General features: G+C 35.3%; 1 protein-coding gene across 3 annotated transcripts in view; it reads left to right on the forward strand.

Annotated features, from left to right (window-relative positions):
- Window positions 1-22,573, forward strand: part of LOC120635666 (lysosomal alpha-mannosidase-like) — a 35,328-nt gene extending 12,755 nt beyond the window's left edge. The window contains exons 5-16 of one of the 3 annotated variants that reach the window (XM_039906754.1): window positions 482-667; window positions 2,095-2,300; window positions 2,770-2,906; window positions 3,969-4,102; window positions 13,187-13,279; window positions 14,545-14,674; window positions 15,521-15,599; window positions 16,952-17,072; window positions 17,745-17,850; window positions 18,900-18,990; window positions 19,531-20,156; window positions 21,273-22,573. In XM_039906754.1, coding sequence (XP_039762688.1) covers window positions 482-667; window positions 2,095-2,300; window positions 2,770-2,906; window positions 3,969-4,102; window positions 13,187-13,279; window positions 14,545-14,674; window positions 15,521-15,599; window positions 16,952-17,072; window positions 17,745-17,850; window positions 18,900-18,990; window positions 19,531-20,156; window positions 21,273-22,544 — 3,181 coding nt within the window. In that variant the 3' untranslated portion in view covers window positions 22,545-22,573. Of the gene's footprint in view, window positions 1-481; window positions 668-2,094; window positions 2,301-2,769; window positions 2,907-3,968; window positions 4,103-8,094; window positions 8,229-10,022; window positions 10,157-13,186; window positions 13,280-14,544; window positions 14,675-15,520; window positions 15,600-16,951; window positions 17,073-17,744; window positions 17,851-18,899; window positions 18,991-19,530; window positions 20,157-21,272 lie in introns of all 3 variants that reach the window. The other 2 variants (XM_039906753.1, XM_039906751.1) reach the window with 2 other exon arrangements.
- Window positions 22,574-25,048: the final 2,475 nt, after the last annotated feature.

Raw genomic sequence — 25,048 nt, forward strand, 5'->3', positions numbered from 1 at the left:
GATAGAAGTTTATTTTATTTATTTATAAAGCAAACAAAATACATATAGCATTGACAAAGCGTCATTTGAACTAATATATACCGGCCGAGTGGCGCAGTGGGCAGTGACCCTGCTTTCCGAGTCCAAGGCCGTGGGTTCGATTCCCACAACTGGAAAACGTTTGTGTGATGAACATTAGTGTTTTTCAATATCTGGATGTTTATATGTATATCATAAGAATTTATGTATAATATACATAAAAATATTCAAAAGTCATCTTATTACCCATAACACAAGCTGCGCTTACTTTGGGGCTATATGACGATGTGGGATGTGGTAGTCCACCACGTTGGCCACGTAGTCCACCAGTGCGGATTGGTGGACTCTAGACGCCTTTGAGAACATTATGAAGAACTCTCAGGCATGCAGGTTCCCTCATGTCGCTGTGTTCCTTCGTTGAAGCAAGTGGTATTATATTGATGTATTGAATACCAATTCTCAGGTTTATCTACGTAGAGACGGCCTTTTTCTGGAAATGGTGGGTGCGACAAGGAGACGACATACGTCACAAGGTTCATACGTTAGTGCGACAAGGACGGCTGCAGTTTGTGGGCGGGGCTTGGAGCATGAACGACGAGGCCGCTTCGCATTACCAGAGCACCATAGATCAGTTCACTTGGGGATTGAGGTGAGATAGCTCCACTTGGGGTATGGTACCCTGGTACTTTTAGACTAGGTTATCCGCTTTTTGTAGCTTTTCACAAGCTTTTTTCATAGGCAAGCAAGATGTTGTATGATAATATGGAAAAGAGGAAAATTCCCATCTCTACCCCTATGGTAAACAAGTACGGGTATCAAAGATCAAAGGATGTCTTGGTTTAAATATAAACAACGTTGTTATAAGTTTAAGGGTGCATAAGTATATTTCACAAGGAATCACCCTGTAAAAATATTAAATACAAAGAAGCATACTTATTTTTCCATACAAACTAATTCGAATCATTCTTAGTGTTTGCTTATGACAACCCCATGAAGATAAAAGACCGACCCGTGCATAGTACTGAAGGGTCAGTGAAAATAAACACAACTTTCTTCTTTTAATATTTTAATTATAATTTTTCCTTTTTCTTCTTAATATTACACACTTTTTGTATTCGTCTTTCCACCTTCCCATCCACTACCCGACTGACCCGTCATCAACGTCGATGTCTATTTTTGTCGGTCCAATCACCCCACCGCCACCGTGGGTTGTGATTGGTCGATGTTTTTCTGCATCGATGTCATTGGCTGGTTTCATTAAAATCAGCCAACTAACCATCTAATAATCTAATAAATATTCTTGACGTAGTTAAAATCAATAAAAGTAACAAGTTCTACATTCTTAAAGTAATAAAACATTTTTAAATAATAATAATTTATGTGGGATGACGGTGATTTAAAATCCGTATTTAACCGAACCTAACAGTACCTACGCGACACGTATTTAATAAATTGGCAGGAGTCAAAAATAAAATGCAATGGTTTACTCAAATACTATTAACGTTTCGGTTTCACAGATAAGTCTCAGAGACAGTAAATAATGTACCACTAAAGCCTCTGAACTATTATTTCGGTTTTCATTTACACGTCATATATTTACTGTGACATAACTCAATGCTCAAATAACAGAAACGCCAGTATAGATAGTACTTAGCACAAAAATAGTAAAAAGTTCAAACTCAGCATTGTGTAACATTTGGATTGACGATTGATTTGAGTTATATCCGCGTTTATTATCAAACTTTCATTTTGTATGATTCCCTGGTACTTTATCGACAAGACTTTTTAGTTTCTTGCATATTATTGCTGGAACTTAATGAATTTACATAGCAGAGATACATACTTCGAATAAAAAGGGGAACAACCCTCACCCCTACCCCCTTTTGTTTATGTTCGTAAATATAAAACTACATTCGATCACTTCCTTGTGTTTATCATTAACACACCTTTTAAAATCTAAAGAAGGAAAGGTTTCTCAAATTTGGATTATTTGGTTTATTGAAATAGATTCTCTCTCTCTCTCTCTCTCTTACCCAATTATTTAAACTCTCCTTTTTGTTTTCTTCTTCTTTCTAGAAAACTCAATGAAACCTTCGGGCCATGTGGTATGCCAAGAGTCGGATGGCAAATCGACCCATTCGGCCACTCCCGAGAGTTCGCATCACTCCTCGCCGCCATGGGCTATGACGGACTATTCCTGGGCAGGATAGACTATCAGGATAAAGGGGCAAGGCTATCCCAGAAGAGGATGGAAATGATTTGGAGGGGAGATGATAATTTAGGTACGTATTAACCTGTGAATTGAAAAACAAACAGAATGCTCATTTAGTTATTATAGTAGGCACTTTTATAAATCTACATTAAAATAGCTAAATACATAAACAAAATTGCACAAAAAAGAAAAATATAATAAATAAATATAAAATAATCAACTTTTATATATATACTCAATCATACATTGAGCGGAATGTTGCTAGCTCAAATTTTTTATCCCATTTTTCCATTTCATGGTGAACGGCCGGTAGGCGCCGAGGTCCGAGGCCGTGGGTTCGATTCCCAAATGGAAAATGTTTGTGTGATGAACATGAATGCTTTTCAGTGTCTGGGAGTATATCTGCGTAGTAAAAGTGTTTATGTATATAACTTATTCAGTCTGTAATCTTAGTACCCATAACACAAGCTAAGCTTACTTTGAGGCTAGATGCGACGTGTGTATTGTCGCAATATATATGTATATTTTTTTATTTCTAGGCAATTCATCAGACTTATTCACGGGTGTACTTTTCAACACTTACTCCCCTCCGCCCGGGTTTTGTTTCGACGTGCTCTGCGACGACGAACCTATTATAGATGACCCGGATTCGCCCATGTTCAATGTTGATGCCAGAGTATGTATCGTTTATTTAGTACTCACTCCACTGTTTTTCTCTCTCCTAAAACATTTCTTAGATACAGTCTATATTTTAACTTGTTCTATAATAATAAAAAATATTTTTGCTACTTTTTAGTGTTAAGTAAGTTTTAAATAGTAAAGAAAAAAAACGTATTTTAGCCAACTTTTCCCACATGTGATGAAAATCGTAGTGTTGTAAAACCCAATCTACCAAACTCGTTGTATAATATACTACTAAAATATACTTTACACTATAAAGTACTGAAAAGACTGTTTAAATTATAAGAAAGGATTGAAAAAATTGAGTGTATATTGCTGACCGTGCATTTTTCCCAGTAGTATTGTCTCCTTCGATTTCTGCTCTCCTAGTACATTTTTCCGGTATAATGCCGATCGCACATTACAGGGCCAAATCGCAAGCGGTAATTTTTTGTACTAACCCCGCGCTATTAAAGAATAGATATAGAAAAGGCGGTTTATATCATGCTGTATCATTCGCACGATATTTATAATCAGCGGACCAAATGGCTCATCATCACTTACCACCAGATGAGATTGCAGTCGAGGGCTAACTTGTTGTGGAATAAAAAAAAAATCAAACATACAAACAAACTAGTTGTTGTGTACTATAAGTACTATAAGTATAGGTTTATACTATAAGTACTAAGAAGAGGAAGAAACACTATTAGAAACACTGAAATAAATGCATGCACAGGCGTCCTTATTGCTGCAAGCAATCTTTTACAGGCCTGTAAGAAAATACCTGTGGCAGAAGAGCGGGATAGTACTAGTAGCTTCTAATACTTAGGCAAAAAACCTTCATATAAAATGCCTATGCCCGTTTTCACTAAACCTTGGAATCGCCTTAATCGGATACCTAGTAATCTAGGCGATGCCTAAAAAACGTTTCACGAACTCTTATGTAATGCCTAACGACGTAAGGCATTAGAAGGGGTTAAGGCCGTAGTCCACCACGCTGACCCAGTGCGGATTGATGGAATCCAAACACCTTTGAGAACATTATGTAAAAAAAATAAAAAAAGTTGTCCATACATAGGTGCACGATTTTTTGGAAACATGCAAAAACATGTCGAAAGGTTACACAACGAGAAATGTCTTGGTAACAATGGGCGAAGATTTCTTCTACCAGGATGCGAGGATGCATTTTAGAAACCTGGACAAGCTTATAGAGTGAGTCCGACAAGCATGTTAAATTTTTATACAACGTGTAAATGGAAACCGAAATATTACTTCCCATATGCTTTCATTACATAATTTACTGTCTCTGAGAATTATCCGCGTAATCAAAACGCAAAATTTTTTCGAACTGCCATAGTTTTTACTGAGAGAAATAAGATACAGCCCTAACATCACATGCAAAAGTAAAATCAAGTGACAACTGTCACTTTGTTAGGTACGCGTCGCGTGGAGTAGGTACTATGCTCGTGTCGGTCTTTTATCTTCAATAGGGTTGTCACACTTCGGATTTTTTTAATTCGTTTGTATGGAAAAATAAATATTCTTTTGATTTAAAATTGTTATACGGTGATTCCTTATGAAATATACTTATGGCCGATTGGCGCAGTGGGCAGCGACCCTGCTTTCTGATTCTAAGGCCGTGGGTTCGATTCCCACAACTGGACAATTTTTGCGTGATGAACACGAATGTTTTTCAGTGTCTGCGTGTTTATCTATATATAATAAGTATTTATGTATATTATTCTTAAAATGATTTATCAGTTATCTAAGTACCCATAACACAAGCTACGCTTATTTTGGGGCTAGATGGCGATGTGTGTATTGTCGTAGTGTATTTATTTATTTGTTTATGCAACTTTCAACAGTATTTCGTAATTCCGTTACACGTTGTATATGCGTGTTGGATGCATGTGTATTTTAACTAGTACGTGAATTGTACCGACAAAGACTTGCCGCTAAGAAATTTGGCGTTCAGGTACGTATCGCTTGGAAAGTGATTAGCTGCCATCACCCCCAGGTTAGCCCGTCGTCATCTCAGACTGCATAATTACTGAGCAGCTGGGGAAATTACAGTCAAGAGTGGGTAGTGGAAAAAAAAATGTAAAAATGAAATTTCTTGCCCTTTTTGGGGAGGGCTGGGTATGGCTCTTAGGTTTATTAATAATTTTATATTAAGGGCCCGTTTGCAGTTTGTTTAAATGTTTTTAGTTTTTTGGCTCGCTTTCGGGATAAATTAAATAAAGTAAAATACAGCTAAAAATAACAACACATTGGTGGGTCCTTTATCTGACAACTGCAATTATATGAAATACAGCCCGCTGGCAGACAGTTGACAGTCAGTTGTATCCGACTCGCGCTTGACCGATTATCAATATATTTAGTTAAAGCGACCATAGAAAAGTTCCGTTTTACCCTTAAGTAATAAAAAAAAAAAAACCCTTAAGTACGGTACCCTAAAATTAATGAAGGAAGGGAGGTCTGTATACCTATAATATTTAAATCTATATATATATATTTCTTGTGTGCGTGTGTATGTCACTGAACTCCTCCTAAACGGCTGGAGCGATTTGAATAAATTTTTGGGTATGCGTTGGGGTGACACACTGGATGGTTTAGATTCACAAATCAGCCCGACAGATGGCGCTGGGGTCCGCTAGTATATAAATAAATTAATAAATTACACTTAAACAATTATTAAAAGGGGTTGAGTGGGACCCGTACAACATGTTAGGTAATAATAATCATTTATTTGCAAAAGAACATGTGAAATTATATACATGTGAAACAACAATGATACAGAACAATGTAAAATAAAACAGATTGGGATTACGTCGATTACATAATTAAATTATAATGAGAATTTAATGGCCGATGCTTTATATTAATTTAGGCCTCAAGTAACATACATTATTTTGATAATATATCATGGATTTCCGCAAAGTAACGCCTGCTTCTATACAATACATTATTTTGTTGCCGTTTTCATAGATAATGCAATTTAACAATATTTATTTTTATTTTTTTTATTATAAAACATGATATTTGTCAAACCTCTTATAAAAACACTTTTTGTTTCATGCATCGACAAAAAAAAAAAAACCTAAGTTTTCGCACTAGTTCTCCCATATCTGTGGTCAACATGAGTCTTGCAAAGCGTTATCTCCTATTTTACTATAGTCTCCTAGTATGTTATTCCAAACTAATTTCCTCACAATTAAAACATTCTGTATATTATACTGTGATACAAAATAGCCTCGAAAGACTGCCCCGATGGTTTAGTGGTTACCACTATACACACAATACAATACACACAACAAAACATTTCTAAAATTTCTAAATTTCTAAATTTAAGAAAAAATGTGACTGCAATAATTTAAACATTAGAAGTAAGAATAAACTTACAGTGCAATGTACTAGGTTAAATAAAATTCATAATTCGTTTAAAGGAAATTGCATACAATTCTACAATAAACTACCAATTGTCATCTTGGAGATGTCTCTTAAAAAGTTCAAAGTTTGTATTAAACGTAAGCTTATAGAAAAGTCCTATTATAGTATAAAGGACTACGTAAACGATAAAAAAGCTTGGGTGTAAATTATTGCTCTAACCAGGTTGCTCTTCTTATAATTTAAAATGACATTGTGAGATGGTGATAACAAAAAAAAAAAACACCCGGCTAAGTTTGTTGTGGGCTTCTTCTTAGACCAGGACGCGTTTGGAACCCTCGTAGCTTTAGTTTTAAGTTTACGAATGTGGTTATCGCCATCATCTCACTACCGTGTGGTTCTTATGTACGCATCAGTGCCACCTGTGGGCCTACTTGAATAAAGATATTTTTGACTTTGACATGTTCAAGTACCGTCGGATTACGAGGTCCTGTGTTTGTATCCCTGGTCGGGCCAAAAATTTAGTTTTGTTTTATTCCGAACAGATTAACATATAATAGATTTTATAGCAGATTGCCCCAGTTATGTATAATCGTTTAGTTCATAATAAATTGAATTTTTGCATACTATTAATATAGGTATTTATTTGTACTTTTAACTTAAACTGAATATATAAATCAAGAATTATATTTACTTTACTTTATATAATAAAAAATTGTTTTAGAAATTAAAGATCTTTAATTTCTTTACGTTTCACGAAATTAAAGGTAAATGAATGAATTAGTCTTATTTTCTTTTTATATAAAGTTAAGTAAATTTAATTATTTATATATTATCGTAGTCTGTATTTGATTATCTTCAAAGTATTTTTTGTTTTAATTCTTGTCATATCGGTATTTGGCCGGAATTCTAACCATTTATTATTATACTAGCTGTTGCCCGCGACTTCGTCCGCTTTTGTTTTTTTTTTTTTCAAAAGACATGTGCCTCATAAATGTGGCAGCACTTTATGTATTTAGGATAGCTAAGCCCGGTGTAAAATCGTCAAACACTTTCGTCCCCTCTCCCGAGAGAACTGAGCTTAATTTCGGGATAAAAAGCATTCTATATCACTTCTTATACATTCAGGAATATGTGTACAAAGTTTCGTAATGATCGGTTTAGTAGTTTTTGCGTGAAAGCGTAACAAACAAACTTACATTCACATTTATAATATTAGTAGGGATTATTATTATTGGAATTCGAAAATTCAAAATTCATTTATTTCAAGTAGGCCTAATATAAGCACGTTTGAAACGTCAAGTCTCTCTGTGTGTAGTGACTCTACCACCGGTTCGGAAGGCAGATTCTACCGAGCAGAAGCCGGCAAGAAACTCAGCAGTTGCTCTTTTCCAATATCAACAATTTACATTGATATATACTTACTTAGATATTGCAAACCAATTCCCATTTTCCAAGATTGTGAGTATAAACAAACAACAACAAGGTATGTTTAGCAGTCACAAATAATCATTGACTGGCGGCGAACCTGCTTTCTGAGTGGGCCGTGGATTCGATTCCCACAACTGGAAAATGTTTGTGTGATGAACAAAATTGTTTTCCAGTGTCTGGGTGTTTATCTGTATATTATAAGTATTTATGTGTGTTATATTAATAAAAATATTCATCAGCTATCTCAGTACCCATAACACAAGCTACGCTTACTTTGGGACTAGATGGCGATTTGTGTATTGTCGTCGTATATTTATTTATTTATTTATTGTAACACCAAAACATTACCTACATTCTAGCAAATAAAGTGGTTCTATTCTCGCTAGGTGTCAGCTTTCATAGCCAAAGTCCTACAAATGTCCATCCCTTATCGAACAGACAACATCCTGGTCACAATGGGGGATGATTTCCAGTACCAGGATGCGGGGATGTGGTTTAAGAACCTGGACAAATTGATATCGTGAGTTCAAAATTTATGTCCTTACTAGCTGTTGCGTTTGATTTAGTTTTTTTGCTGTGGCATTAAATTTAGTTGTAGTTCTAAAAAAAATTAAAGTATTCAGTATCGCTAAGCCTTAAATGAGGGGTTTGCTGCTGTCCGCTGAGGAGTTCTGTGCTCTATCTCCAACCACATTCATCGGATCCACACAAAGTTTGGGCCAAATTAAACACATATTATAACCTCTATAGTACAAAAATAATTATTTTTATTACGGAGTTATGGTGTAAAATCGTCAAACACTTTCATCCCCTCTCCCAAAGGAACCGAGCTTAATGTCGGGATAGAAAATATCCTATATTACTTCTAACACTTCAAAGATTATGTGTACAAAGTTTATTATTATTATTTATTTAACTCTTTATTTATACACCACAATGAAGTTAGGAAAATTAAAAAACAAAAGAAATACAAAGACAGAAGTAGAATACAAAAGGCGGCCTTATCGCTAAGTAGCGATCTCTGCCAGGCAACCTTTGGATTAGGACAAGATGAGAGAGAGCGGACAGGTGGTGTAAAATTATTATAAACGTACATTCAAATAGCTAAATACAAATACATAAACAAAATTGCACAAATAAAAAAAATATAATAAATAAATATAAAATAATAAACTAATATATACTCAATCATACACATATATGAACATATAGATAATAAAAATAAACATAATCAAGGTATAATAAATGTCGTCATTATTGTGCAAGATAATATGCTTTCACCGCGTTTTTAAATGTTTCAAGCGATTTTGCCTCACGTATATTTAGTGGGAGCGCATTCCACAACTCAATAGCTTGCACTGTAAACGAGAGTTTATAGAACTTCGTCTTGTGAAAAGGCATGTGAAGTGTCAGCATACGACATGATCTCAAATCAGCAGGCAATCCTACAAAATCAAATTTTTCCTTCAAGTACGAAGGTGTTTTAGGATTAAATAACACACAGTACAGAAGTAAAAGGACATGCATATCTCGGCGACGGCGAATAGGGAGCCACTTGAGCTTTTGTCGAAATTCAGATACGTGGTCATACTTGCGTAGGCCAAATATGAAAGTTTCATGACGATTGGTTAAGTAGTTTTTGCGTGAAAGCGTAACAAACAAACTTACATTGGCATTTATAATATTAGTAGAGAAGTAGGGATTCTAGCTATTTTGTATTGTAGGTACATACATAATAAATAAATTAAATATACTACAACAATACACACATCGCCATCTAGCCCCAAAGTAAGCGTAGCTTGTGTTATGGGTACTGAGATGACTGATGAATTATTTTTATGAATAATATACATGAATACTTATAAAATAGGTACAGATAAACACCCAGACACTGGAAGACATCACACAAACATTTTCCAGTTGTGGGAATCGAACCCACGGCCATGGACTCAGAAAGAAACCAATACCTATGTGTTATTGTCTGTTAAATCAATCGGTTAATTTTATTATGTTTATTGAGTCGCACACGGTACTTTTGTACAAAACTCGTGTTCCGTAAACTTTATTTTACTACTGAATTCTGAATATTTGTCAATAAAATTCTGATGACATCATTAGCAAATACTGAAATTGCGTAGCTTGCAGGTCGTACCGTAATGTCCGATCAGCTTTAAACCGCCCGTACCCTTTTGCTTAAGATTCTTCTTCCTTTTCATCACCAATTTCAATTAGGTAGAGCAGTCGAACATGTTTCTTTCATAGAACGTTTTTTCAATCCCAATTTTAAAAGTTCTAAATTTTTTTTAATTGACAGATAGTCAAATTCCTCGCTTACGTGACAAAGCAGGCCCTGTATTACAGAACGAATAATGTCATATTGACAATGGGAGGTGATTTTACATATCAGAACGCCGACATGTGGTACAAAAACCTCGATAAGTTGATAGAGTGAGTCATGTTATGAATACTTTTTTTTTTGACGTGACAACGTCTTAAAATTCGATGGAGCCGGCTGCACGCACGTAAAAACATGACGTATGCGGCGTTACCTCGCTCTGAGGCGTTTGCATTCAAGGCTTGAATTGCAAGCGAGAGCGCGGAACGAGCGACAAAGAGGCACAGTCGGCCTCCGCGTTCGACATCTGTCTCTCTCCTACTTGAGTGAGCGATGCGTCCGCGTGGACAGCTTCTATACAATAATACATTTACATGTTTTCGGCGAGGATGAAGTGCAGTGAAAAGTGAATGTGGTGTCAATTGTTTATAGCAACGATAATATCTATCAAACAAAAAAAATTAAAATTTTCTTTTGAAAAATGCAACCATTCCATCAGTATTTTCTTACGACGTTCTCACGTTCAACTATCGTCAGTAAGCCGACTTTGCAGACAACCAATTTTTTTAAGTTAAATAATTGACGGACGTAGCAGATGGTCCACCTGATGGCAAGTGGAAAACCGTCGCTCATAAACAGAGCAATTCTTCACAGGGTATGCAAGGAGCACGTCCTACAACATGGCGCCCTGTGTCTATCACCCTGTGGCGTAGGTGTTAAGTCTGTAATCACACCGGCAACCATGCCCTTCACACCGGAACACAGCAATACAAGAATGCTGCTGAGCGGCAGAAATGAATATGGTGGTAATACTTCCTAAGACGAGCTCTGTCACAAAAAGCTGTATAACTACTGAGCACTTATCATAATGTATAAGTAAAAATCAGTGACGTGCATAGAGGGTATGCAGATGATATAAAATGAAGAAAATCTTCAGGACGAGTTGTAGAAAACTTAAGTATAGACATTGTAAGGCTGCCAGTCCACCGGAGCGGAGCGAGGCAGCGGAGCTGAGAAATGGACGAATGCGGAGAGGAGTTGCGTACTGCGTCTGTCCACCAGAGCGGAGCGAGGCTGCGGAGCGAAGTTAGAAAGTAATACGGAGCGGAGTTGCTGTGTTTTTCAATATGCGGAGCTAGGCAGCAAGCGATGATTTCCTCGCTGCGCTTCCCCGCACGTGATTCTCCGCCCTGTTTCCCCGCTCCGCTTACCGGTTTTATACAAATTTTTAAACTAGCTCGCAAGTCCCTGTCCACTTAAGAGGAGAGGAGATTTTGTGCAAACCTATTGGTTAATATTTCTCCGTTTCGCGGCACCGCAGCCTCGCTCTGCTCCGGTTTACTAGCAGCCTAAGAGTTATAAAAAGCCTACCCTCAAGTATTTATAACTCGTTCTGGAGATTTTCTTCATTTTATATCATCTGCATACCCTGTGCATACCCTCTATGCACGCCACTGAAAAATATTATTTAATCAGCTAGGCAAGTTTATCAGCTTTATTACGAAACTTTTTAGACAGCTGCTGTTGTCTGCTGTCTGGCGCAGCGGGCAGCGACCTTGCTTTCTAAGTCCTAGGCCGTGGGTTCGATTCCCACAACTGGAAAATGTTTGTGTGTTGAACATGATTGTTTTTCAGTGTCTGGGTGTTTATCTGTATATTATAAGTATTTATGTATATCATATTCACAAAAATATTCAGCAGCTATCTTGGTACCCATAACACAAGCTACGCTTACATTGGGGCTAGATGGCGATGTGTGTATTGTCGTAGTATATTTATTTATTTAATTTATTTATCTCCATATGAGTATTGCAACTATTGCTTTCAAATAGACTGTAGGATAACGACGGTCAGGAAAGTTACCGATACGGCAGATGGTAGTGTTATGCCCGTTTCCACTAAACTAAGGAATATCCTTATTCGAATGCCTAATGATTTAGGTGATTCCTAGACAAATAACGTGTCACGAACTCTTTATAGAAGAACTTACATAAGTCTAAGTTAATATTACTATTAAGAAAATATGGAATTTTATTCTGAAATAAAAAATATTAAGTATTATTATGTGATAACTAACGAAGTTACGACACCATACATTCGGCGGATCGTAAAGTCTAGTGGACAGATCAACTGAGACTAGACAGATGAAAAAAAAATTAATTCTGTATTTTTTATTAACCTTAAAACACCACACCTTGTGGCAAGAATCATAGACAGGTTACGCTATATGAGTTGCCTTGTGAAAATCGATTTGTGAAAGGTAAATGAATGCCTTCTTCTTTGATTAGGCGTTACTTTCTTAGGCATCGCCTTTTTCGGCGTTGGTGAAAACGGGCATTAGTGTTACTTTTTTTAATAACTGGGTTTCATGTTCTGGGTTATAAAATGGAAAAAATCCTCCTCCTATACGAGCTATATTTCAATTTTAGGGTATGCAGTGCTTTTGTGCATGTATGAAGTGCACGCCACTGCTGGGTTGGTATGCTAACCAAGGACACAGCTAGCCGAAATCTGATAACTCCAATAAAACAAATAACGGCCGATAGGCGCAGTGGGCACCCTGCTCTCTAAGTCCAACGCTGTGGGTTCGATTCCCACAACTTGAATTTTTTTAAAAAAAGAACTTAAATTTAGCTGTGTCTGGATGTTTATCTGTACATTATAATATTTATGTATATCTGTTTTTAATAAAAATAAAAACAGTCAGTCTGGAGCTAATTGGCGATGTGTATTGTTGAAGTATATTTATTTATTTATATATTCTTTCACTTGTGTTTTATTCTTAATAAAGCTCTAGATATGCATGCATAGCTTTATTAAAGCCATTTAATAAAGCCATGGCTTTATTAATATAAATTAAATATATTTTAGTTTAAATTTCTAAGAATACTTAGTATAAAAAAAATGATTAAAATATTTTATTTGAACCTTTAATTGCTCGAAAGCGTAGTTTGCATGTTTGCATGCTTCATTTAGTTCTTATCACAAAATAAAAATCATCAAACTATTTTATTTCTTTAGCTTGAACCTAAAAAAATAGCAGTTGAGTTGTAAATATAAGTGCATGATTAAAATTAATAAATGACTTTTAAAAATAATTATTTAAAGTTTCAGGTAAGTCTAATTAATAATTTATTTTGTAGATACACAAATATAAAGGCTGCAAAGGATGGTCTCAACATAAAACTGTTCTATTCAACACCAGATTGTTATTTGAAAGCTGTCAAGGATGCCAAGTAAGCCTAATATAATTATTTAACGGCCGATTGGCGCAGTGGCACTGCTTTCCGAGTCAAAGGACGTGGGTTCGATTCCCACAACTGGAAAAAGTTTGGGTGATCAACATTAATGGTTTTCAATGTCTGGATGTTTATATGTATATTATAAATATTTATGTATAATATTCATAAAAATATTCATCTGTCATATTAGTACCCATAGTATACATATACCCAGTAGTTAATTTATTTATTTATTTATTATATACTTTTAAAGAAGACGATGAAGTAACACTTTATTGCACGTATAACATACAGGAAAAGAAATAGCAAGGTATATAGTACTGTACACCTTACTGTTCCTTTAAAAGTAAGGTATATAGAGATTTATATTGCAGAAAAGAGCTGTACGGTTTATATATATACTTAAATCACGCGAATCCCTCCGTGAGAAGTTTAAAGAAATAGGCATACTTACTGTAGCTTCACAATATATTTATAACAATATAGTATTTGTAAGACAACATATTAGTATTTATAAACAAAAAGTGGACATAAACAGTCGACTTACAAGAAATGGTCATAAATTAGTGTCATCTGCATATCGCCTGCGTAAGGTACAGGGATCATTTGTGGGATTGAGTATACGCTTTTATAATATGATTCCTAAGGTGATTTTGGACCTGCCAATGCACAAGTTTAAAGAATTTGTTAAAACACACTTATTACAGCGAGGTTACTATACAATTGATGATTTTTTTAATGACAAGGTTGCTTGGAAGCTTCCGGCTCCGCTTTCAGCTCTCACAAGATTGAAAAATGAATGTTAAAATGCAAAATGTAAATTGTTGATATTGGAAAAGAGCAACTGCTGAGTTTCTTGCCGGCTTCTTCTCGGTAGAATCTGCCTTCCGAACCGGTGGTAGAATCACTACAAACAGACAGACTTGACGTTTCAAAAGTGCTTATATTAGGCCTACTTGAAATAAATGAATTTTGAATTTTATACTGTTCATTTAACAGTAAGGTATATATTACTATATGTACCTTACTGTTCCTTTTCCTGTATGTTATACGTGCAATCAAGTGTTACTTCTTCGTCTTCTACAAAAGTATATAATAAATATGTAGACATGCAAAGGCGGCCTTATTACTGCAAGCGATTGTTTTGGTTCCTAAATAATAAAATGCTTTACTTTTTCTTTTTCAATAATTCTCGCAATTGTATCTCAATGCAGTCTATAACTTGTAATGAATTAGTACAATGTATTTTTGTCTTTTAGCCCAATATTACCCACGAAACAAGACGATTTCTTCCCTTACGCAAGCGATCCCACAGCTTACTGGACTGGTTACTTCACTTCGAGACCCACAACTAAGTACTTCGAGCGGCAAGGGAATGCTTATTTACAGGTAAGTTACGTTTAATGTTGTGAGTTACCAGTGGGAGTGTTAATGACTTACAGGTAAGTTTGATTATTTGTTCTAATTTTCTGTCTGTTGAGTGGTAAACTATAATAATAATAATATAATAATTTTATTTATTGTTTCTTGGTTATTCTGAGATATCCAATATAAAACTTGTTATTTTATTATCTTTCATAGGCATCGCCTTGTTGGACGTTGGTGAAAACGGGCATTAGTGTTACTCTTTGAATAATTGGGTTGTTATGCTAACCAAGTACACAGCTAGCAGAAAACTGATAACTTCAAAAATTAATAAAAATTAGCATAGCCTGTATGAAGAGTTAAACATTTCTATGGGCACCTTAAAAAGTTTTTATTTTTACGAATTTTCTGTCTTTTGAGTGGTAAAAAATTATAGTTATAATAAGACTTGTAACCGAATTACGGAATACTGTTGAAGGATGCAAAAGTATATTTCATAGGGAATAATCTTGTAAAAATATTAAATCAATATTAGCATATTTACCTATTTTTCCATACGAACTAATTCGAAATATTCTAAGTGTCTATTATGACAACCCTATTGGAGATAAAAGACCGACACGCGCATTGTACCTACGCTACGTGACGCGTACCTTATGAAGTGACAGGAGTCAGTTGTTTTTAATTTTGCATCTGATGTTAGGGCTGTATCTGATTTCTTTCAGTAAAAACTATGGCAGTGGTTTATTCAAAAACTATTAGCGTTTCGGTTTCACAGATAAGTCTCAGAGGCAGTATATAATGTACCCCTAAAACCTGTGAAGTATTATTTCGGTTTTCATGTACACGTTGTATTTATTATGTTTATAGATGGTAAAACATTTACAAGTGTTGGGAGATTTGGAAGAACACAACAAGTTTGTGTTGAACGAACTGAAGAGTGCCATGGGTAAGTTTTTTTTTCTAGCTACTAAAATGACACGAGGTTCAGGGATTTCTGGGTCGGGCCAAGGTATTGGTTATTTGTTTTCAAATACTCAGCTTCAGCGGTTCAGCGGTCGGCCCTGGTTGATATCGTTGGCTAGCTGCTGCCCACCAACCCGCATTGGAGCAGCGTGGTGGGTCTACGCTCTAAAGTCTTTCATGTGAGAGTTGAGATCTGTGCTCAGCAGTGGGACGTTAAAAGGTTGCGGTAGAAGATAGCTGTTGCACGCAACTTTGTCTGCGTTACAACGGCTTTTTTTTTACAGAAAGATAAAAGTAGCCTACGAAACTTTCTATCTATCCAAGTAAATCTGTGCCGAAACATTGGTTTGATTGCACAGTTACGGAGTTAAGCAAGAATAAACAAACGAACACATTCTCGCCATTTATAATATTCATCATCATCATATCAACCCATTACCAGCCCACTACAGGGCACGGGTCTCCCCCCACAATTAGAAGGGGTTAAGGCCGCAGTCCACCACGCTGGCCCAGGGCGGATTGGTGGACACCACACACCTTTGCGTACATCATAAAGAACTCTTAGTATTTTAATAAATTATTATGAAAGTTAAGCTTAATTTAACGTACCTACTCCGCGAACAGCAGGAGAATCTGTGTGGTGTAATTTATAATTTCTTCAATCCTTATACCCCACACCAAACAGATCTTCGGCAATGTACCCTCTACGCACGTTTCGCTCCAACACCGGAGCATCTTCAGGATGTTGACTTTACAACGAATAATTGTTGTTGTTTTAGAAAACAATTATAAAGTATAAAGATTGAAGAAATTATAAATTACACCATACAAATTCTCCTGCTTTTCACGGAGCATAGCAATTATTTTTGTTATCATCATCACACTGTAAATAAATATTAAGCTATGAAGTTTTTATTCACACCCGAGCTTTTTGATCGTTTAAGTAATCCTTTAACAATATATTAGGATAAATCCGTTTATTACATTTCTATTAAAAATTAAATAAAATTCAAAAAATACGCACATCTATGCCATCTAGCCTCAAAGTAAGCGTAGCTTGTTTTATGGGTACTAAAGATGGCCGATGAACATTTTTATGAATACACATAAACACTTATAATATACAGATAAACACCCAGACACTGAAAAATATTACTTCATCACACAAACAGTTTTTCAGTTGTGGGAATCGAACCCACGGCCTTGGACTCAGAAAGCAGGGTCGCCGCCCACTGCGCCAGTCGGCCTTCGAATTCTAATTAAGAAGTTCGTTTATTTTTTTATATACGTTTGTGAAGGCGTGATATTTTAAGTTCTTTTTTTTTTTTAATTAAGGCGTAATGCAACACCATGACGCTATCACTGGAACTGAAAAGCAGCATGTGGCCCATGATTATGAAAGATTGCTTAACGCGGCCATCGAGGACTCCACTCTCATAGCGCGACAGGCATTCAAGTGAGTACGAACCTAAACAACGTGTAAAGGAATAACGAAATACTGTTGAAGGACGCATAAGTATATTTCATGAGGAATCAACCTGTAACAATATTAAATCAAAATAAGCATATATATTTTTCCATACAAACTAATTCAAAAACATTATAAGTGTTTACTTGTGACAACCCTATTGAAGGTAAAAGACAGACACGTGCATAGTATCAACGCTATGTGACGCGTACCTAATAAAGTGACGGGAGTCACTTTACGCGTGTTTGCATTAACGACGAGGTTTTGCCTAAATAAGTAACGAAGATTCCAAGGCATTCACTTTGGGGCTGGATGCTGATGTGTGTATTGCCGTAGTATATTTATTTATTAATTACTATGTAAAGATAATAAAACTTTGTACACAGTTTTAACTTTGTCAACTAAAGACTACAGACTTATTCACCGCAGTTCTGATTTGTGTAATTTGTTTGTCAACAGCAAAATCGCTAAAACTTGTGTATATTTTGTTTGTCAACCGCAAAATTGCTAAAATTGGTGGATATTTTGTTTATCAACAGCAATATAGCTAAAAATTTGTGTATGTTTTGTTTGTCAACATCAAAATCGCAATAAAATTCGTACATTTTGTTTGTCATTAGTAAAATCGCTCTAATTTGTGTACATTTTGTTTGTCTACAGCAAAATCGCTCAAGGTGACAGTACGAAGCTACCTTTATTCGCTTACGAGCGCTGTAAGCTGAACGAATCAAGCTGTCCTGTCGCAGAGACGAGCAAACAGTTTGTGGTAAGGATATTCATTGGCTTAACTGTATAATAGGTATAATTAAATCAAGCAAATCTGCAAACGACAAGTATACATACTTGTCGTTTTGTATTTTTATGTATTTTTATTTACAATTTTTCAATATGTTAATGTGGTGTACAATAAAAGTTCATTCATTCATTCATTCAATCATTCTTTCATTCAATCATTCATTTATTCGTTCATTCATTCAAATCATACATCATCATCGTCATCATATCAACCATTTACCGCTACAGGTCACGGGTCTCCTCCCACAATGAGAAGTTATTAAGGCCGTAGTCCACCACGCTGGCCAAGTACGGATTGGTGGACTTCACCCGCCGCGCCGTTGGGAACACAATGGCGAACTCTCAGGCATGCAGATTTCCTCACGATGTTTTCCTTCACCGTTTGAAGCAAGGGATATTTCAAATGCTTAAATTGAAAACGCACGTAACTCCGAAAAGTCAGTAATGCGTGCCGGGGCTTAAAAATCATCATCAGCTATCTTAGTACCCATAACACAAGTTACGCTTACTTTGGGCAAGATGGCGACGTGTGTATTGACGTAGTTTATTTATTTAGTAGCTTCTGCCCGCGACTTCGTCTGCGTGGACTTCAGAATTGTTTCTAAAGTTTCAGTTGTTAACAATTTTTAATCCTACCACGGAAACTATTTGAGAGATAGGTAGAGAAAGTATAATATGTCCTTTACCATAGCTTGTAGATCTAAAAAAAAATAAAGTATTCAGTATCGCTAAGCATTAAATGAGGGGTTTGCTGGTGTCCGCTGAGGAGTTCTGTCCTCTATCTCCAACAACAGTTTGGGCAAAATTAAACACATATTATAACCTTTATAGTATAAAAATAATTATTTAAATCGGTTATAATTTGTCGTAGTTATGGTGTAAAATCGTCAAACACTTTCATCCCCTCTCCCAAAGGAACCGAGCTTAATGTCGGGATAAAAAGTATCCTATATTACTTCTAACACTTCCAAGAATATGTGTACAAAGTTTCATGAGGGTCGCTTATGTATTGTATTTCAGGTAACCATTTACAATCCTGTAGCGTGGGACGTCAAGGCACCCATTAGGATTCCTGTGAAAGACGGAACATATGAAGTTTACGCACCGAACGGTAAGACACGTACGCCCGTTTCCAATAAACCTAGGAATCGCCTTAATCGGATGCCTAGTTATTTTGGGTGATTACTAGGAAAAAAAATACGTTTCACGAACTCGTATGTGATGTCTAACGACGACGGATCGTTAAGTTTACACTTGACAGATGGAAAAAAATTTTTTTTTTTTTCCATAAACTTAAATCAATTTTTTTCATTCCACTACAAGTTAGGACTGCAGTCTCGACTTGTGGTAAGTGATTATGCAGTATAAGATGGTAGCGGGCTAATCGGATTCTACGCGACCACGCACCGGAACACTAAATCGCTTAGCGGCACGTCTTTGTCGGTAGAGTGGTAACTAGCCACGGCCAAAACCTCCCACCAGACCTGACCAAAGAAAATTCAGAGATTATAAATTCTCAATTTGCCCTTGTCGGGAATCGAACTTGGGACCTCTTACTTAAATAGATAGATTAATTTCGATATTTTTTTTGTTTTATGTAATAACATTATATTGCATACTTGTATCAAAATGTACTATTTTTGATCTACAGCCGCTAAGATAACATCGCAATTGGTAGATATACCTCAAACTATAAGAAATATACCGACAAGGAAATCCGAGGCAACCCACGAGATAGTGTTTATAGCAAAACTACACCCTATGGGCGTGAAATCGTTTTTCATCAAAAAAGTGAGCCCGAAAGTCAAAAGAGACACCCGAAAGAGCGAAAGGAAAAATGATTACTACGTTAATATTAATGATTACTGGAAAAATATTCGCTACAAAACGAATATTGATATAAAAAACATCGACGACACCGATGTCAAGGACAGTTACTTCCCAATCAGAGATATTACCGATATTCCCGTATTACCTGAACGATACACTAAAGATAATATACCGATATTGGTGGATTACCATGATAATATTGATAAGAAAGTGAATATTGTTAAGGATATCGACATTGATTTGCTAAAAGATAAAGAATTACCTGATTACGGTGTGGAGCAGTTAGAGAAAATAATAAAAGAGGTATATTTTGGGAAAAACGAAGCGGAGGGGAGGAGTTTGGACAAGAAATGGCATTATCCGACTTTGAATGAGGATGAAATGAGGATGCTGTCAGATGAACCGAAGGTCGTGGAGAGATTCGACGAATTTTATATGGAGAATGAGGTATTTATTAATATTTTAAGTTCCTTAAGTAAGAGTTATAGATAATTCTTACTTAATATTATATTCTTTTTAATTTATCTTAATACATAACTTCCTAAGTGTTTAGATGCATATTCTAAGTATTTATGTATATTATTCATAAAAATATTCATCAGCTATCTTAGTACCCATAACACAAGCTACGCTTACTTTGGGGCGAGATGGCAATATGTGTATTTTCGTAGTATATTTATTTATTAAAAAAAATAATTAAATAAGTCTTGAATGCCAAACATATTTGTAAAATTATCTTCATTTATATATCAATGACTATCGAAAAGAAAAGTTTCGACAATTATACAAATTAATCAATTGATTGTATTGTCTAAGTATTTATTTGAATGTAATCTTTATTTTCACTATTGATCTACCGTATATTTTTACTATATATGTATATATACTATATTTTTTCTTATCTACTTGTAATTAATTTAAATGACAATGCGAATATTGTTAATTTTTATATTTTTCAGGATATGTGACACTTTAAAATATAAATATTAACATCTATGTAAACATGTTACATGTACTATATTCTAGAAAAGTGAAAAATTGTTTGAAAATTGATTGATAGTACGATTTATAAAGTCAAAGTCAGAGTCAAAAATATCTTCACTCAAGTAGGCCCATTGTGGCACTTTTGTGGCGTATATTACATGAGAAGTACCTACACGGTAGTGAGATGATGGCGATAACCATATTCGTAAACTTAAAGCTACGAGGGTTCCAAACGCGTCATGGTCTGAATCTACAGCTAACTTAGCGGGATGTTTTATTTTGTTATCACCATCTCACATTGTCATTTTAAATTATTAGAAGATCAATTTGGTTAAAGCAATAGTTCACACCCAACCTTTTTTTATCGATTACGTAGTCCTTTATACTATAATGGTTCTTTTCTATAAGCTTATGTTTCATACAAACTTTGAACTATTTAAGAGACATCTTCAAGATGTCACTTAAGTAATTATATGGTATTGGAGCAGCGCCATCTAGTGACAATACATAAAAACCGTATTTTAACTAGATGGCGCTTTAGATACCATATAAATAGCTAACTCGCTTACTTTTCCACAGTACATGAAACTGCGCATAGACAACCGCACGGGTCAAATAACTCACATGATTCTACCAGATCGTACCACCAACTTGAATATACAAATATATTATTGGACTGGTTGCTACGGCGACAATACTAACACGTCTCAAAGATCTTCGGGCGCGTACATTTTCAGGCCACAAACCAAAATTCCATACGACATCACATATACAAGTAATGGTACTGTGAAAGGGCCCGTTGTAACCGAAATAAGAGCTATATCAGATCAAAATACCCTTACAACATTTAGATTATATAAAGGCCTCAACTATTTCGAACACGATTTTGTTATAGGACCCATCAACGTAGATGATAACGTTGGTAAAGAGTTTATAGTTAGATACGAAACAAATATTAACAACAAAAACGTGTTCTACACAGACTCTAATGGGAGACAAATGTTGAAACGCGTTTTAAATAAAAGGGCCGACTGGAATTTGACTCTAGAAGAACCTGTGGCTGGAAACTACTATCCGGTTACGAATGAAATAACAATCGAAGATGATAACACAAAAATAGCTGTACTGACAGACAGATCGGTTGGTGGCACATCTTTGAATAATGGAGAATTAGAAATTATGGTACATAGAAGACTACTGCACGACGATGCTTTCGGTGTAGGCGAAGCTTTGAACGAAACTGTTAACGGAAAAGGTCTTATTGTCCGAGGCAATCACAGAATATATAACATCGATCCGAGCAACCGAGATGAAATTATAAACGAAAGGAAAAACGTTATTGAAAATCATTTGAAACCTATAGTTTTTGTTTCCAACTCAGACAGTACTCCCTACGAGATCTGGATAAATTTGAACAACTGCTTCAAAGGTGTCAAACCTTTGCCATTGGGATTGCATTTGCTAACATTAGAACCGTGGAATCCCAATCAAGTTTTGATAAGAATAGAGAACTATTTGGAGAAATCTGATAAGTCCACCGTGGAATTGGATTTCACGGATATGTTTAATAATTTGAATGTTAAATCCATAAAAGAGGCGACGTTATCAGCTAACAAATGGTTGGATGATGCAGAAAAGTGGATATGGAATAGAGAAAATGATTTTGCTGATAGTTTTAATGAAGCCTATAATTCTGATGATTCGGTGGATGGTGATGATAAGAAACTTAGAAATGACGATGGAATTAAGAATAATGATGATCTACGCGATGATGGACTCAAGATAAAACTAAGAGCTAAACAAATAAGAACATTTATAGCTGATTATGAATACATTCCTCCTGTAGTTTAATTTATGTTAATAAATTAGTTTTTTTTTAATTGTTGTCTTTTATTTTATATCCATATTTTTTTTTTTTCAAAAACCCTTGACGTAAGCCATTATGCAGTTAAGCAAAGAATCACTAAAATATTGAATTTATCTAATGATACAGGATTAATGAAAAAAGTATTTTTATACAAATTGTAAGTGTTATTAGACTTTTTTTGAAAAAATATAACTTCAAAATATAGCTATCCACCATGACAGTTGAAACGCCGAATTAAAAAATTACGACGTCACTTCTATATAAACGTAATTTTGTAACGCTTGAACTTCAAAAATCTCTGAGTAAATCAAGTATTTTGTGATTTCAATCTATCAAGTTTTTTGTTAATAAGATAATAAGTTAATAAGATAGAATAAATAAAAATAAAAACTCCCATAATAATTATACATTTCTTTTAAGATTCGTATTGTTGGTATTTCATTTTATTATTATATAACATTATTTATTCTTTATTTATTAATTTATTCCTTTTGTTATTAATACCAAAATCAATAATCTTTAGTTAAGGAACAAAGACTACTAAAGCTCTAATTTGCCTATGACGTCACGAGTGCGGCCCTGACACCCGACGAACGTTTTGGCGGGAAATATTTTTTTAAAGGGCAGTTTTTCAAAATTAGTCATGATGCCATTGTACAGGGTAAAGCCACGTCTTTGACAGTAGGGTCGTAGCTAGAGATATTTTTTTTTGTTAACAATAAATAAATATACTACACTGCACACATCGCTATCTAATCGATTGACGGCCGATTGGCGCAGTGGACAGCGACCCTGCTTTCTGAGTCAAAGGCCGTGGGTTCGATTCCCACGACTGGAAAATGTTTGTGATGATCATGAATGTTTTTCAGTGTCTTGGTGTTTATCTGTATATTATAAGTATTTTATGTATATTATTCATAAAAATATTCATCAGTCATCGTTGTACCCATAACACAAGCAACGCTTATTTTGGGGCTAGATGGCGATGTGTGTATTGTCGTAGTATATTTATTTATTTATTATTTATTTAATATTGAATAGGGGGGGGGGGAAATTTCATAGGTATATAATATGGAGGGAAGTGTTATTTTATTTAATTATCTTTGTATTTTTTTGTGTGTAAATCTATGTCATTATATTTATAGTTGCGATATCCCGTCACTCATTGCCTTATTCCGTTAGTTAAGGTAGCTTGGAAGGGATATTTTTTAGTGATAAGGCCGCCTTTTGCACGTCATTATATTTAGGTAAGTTGAAATACCATCAACAGGTACTAAGCGTTTTGCTTCTTCCTTTCTGATCCGCACCGCAAAGGCCTGGAATGCCCTCCCATCTTCCGTCTTCCCTGATACCTATAATCTGGGTACCTTCAAATCAAGAGTGAATAGGCATCTTCTAGGCAAGCACGCTTCATCTTAGGCTGCATCATCATTTACCATCAGGTGTGATTGCAGTGAAGCACTTGTCTATATATTAAAGAAAAAAAAAGTGTTTCCTATTTTATGTAATAAAGTTGTACATAAATAAACACCTAGAAAGTTTTTGTTATTTTTTTATTCTACTACAAGTTAGCCCGCGACTGTAATCTTACCCGGTGGTAAGTGATGATGCAGTCTAAGATGGTAGCGGGCTAACCTGTTAGAGTATGGTAGTTATACCCCTAATCGGTTTCTACACGACATCGTACCGGAACACTAAATAGCTTAGCGGCACGTCTTTGTCGGTAGGATATTTAACTGGGTAACTTGCACCGGCTAAAGCCTCCCACCAGACAGACCAGAGAAAAATAAGAAGTTATAAATTCCCAAAGAACCCGGAGTGAGAAACTTTCATGTTCATCACACTAACATATTCCAGCTGTGGGAATCGAACCCATAGCTTTGGACTCACAAAGCAAAATCTCTGCGCACTACATCGGCCAATTAAAAAAATGAGAAGATAAGATTAAATTCAAACAAGTTGTTTATAAACTTGCAGTACCGCAACTTGTAGACTTGACCGCTAAACTATAACAGATATGGATTTTCATACAACTCTTGCTGGGACTGCTCACATGTGTTTGTATTGGATAGAAGCAGGCGTTACTTTGCGGAAATCCATGATATATTATCAAAATTATGCTTAATTTGCTATGATGTTGACTTTACAATGAATAATTTACGTAAATTATTCATTGTAAAGTCAACATCTCCTGAGGATGCTCCGGTTTCGGAGCGAAACGTGCGTAGAGGGTACATTGCCGAAGATCTGTTTGGTGTGGAGTATAAGCATTGAAGAAATTATAAATTACACCACACAGATTCTCCTGCTTTTCGCGGAGTATAGCAAATTAAGCTTAATTTTCATAATACACATGTATTTGGCCAGTACAGCTATTTCGATTTAAATACCTACACTTTTATTGTGCACCACATACACAAATAGTAAAATTATCAATAAAAATTCGATTAATAATTAGATTTTTTTCGAATACGGTTTGGAAAAAACA

This window comes from Pararge aegeria, chromosome 27 (genome assembly GCF_905163445.1).
Source record: "Pararge aegeria chromosome 27, ilParAegt1.1, whole genome shotgun sequence".
In the NCBI taxonomy this organism is placed as follows: domain Eukaryota; kingdom Metazoa; phylum Arthropoda; class Insecta; order Lepidoptera; family Nymphalidae; genus Pararge; species Pararge aegeria.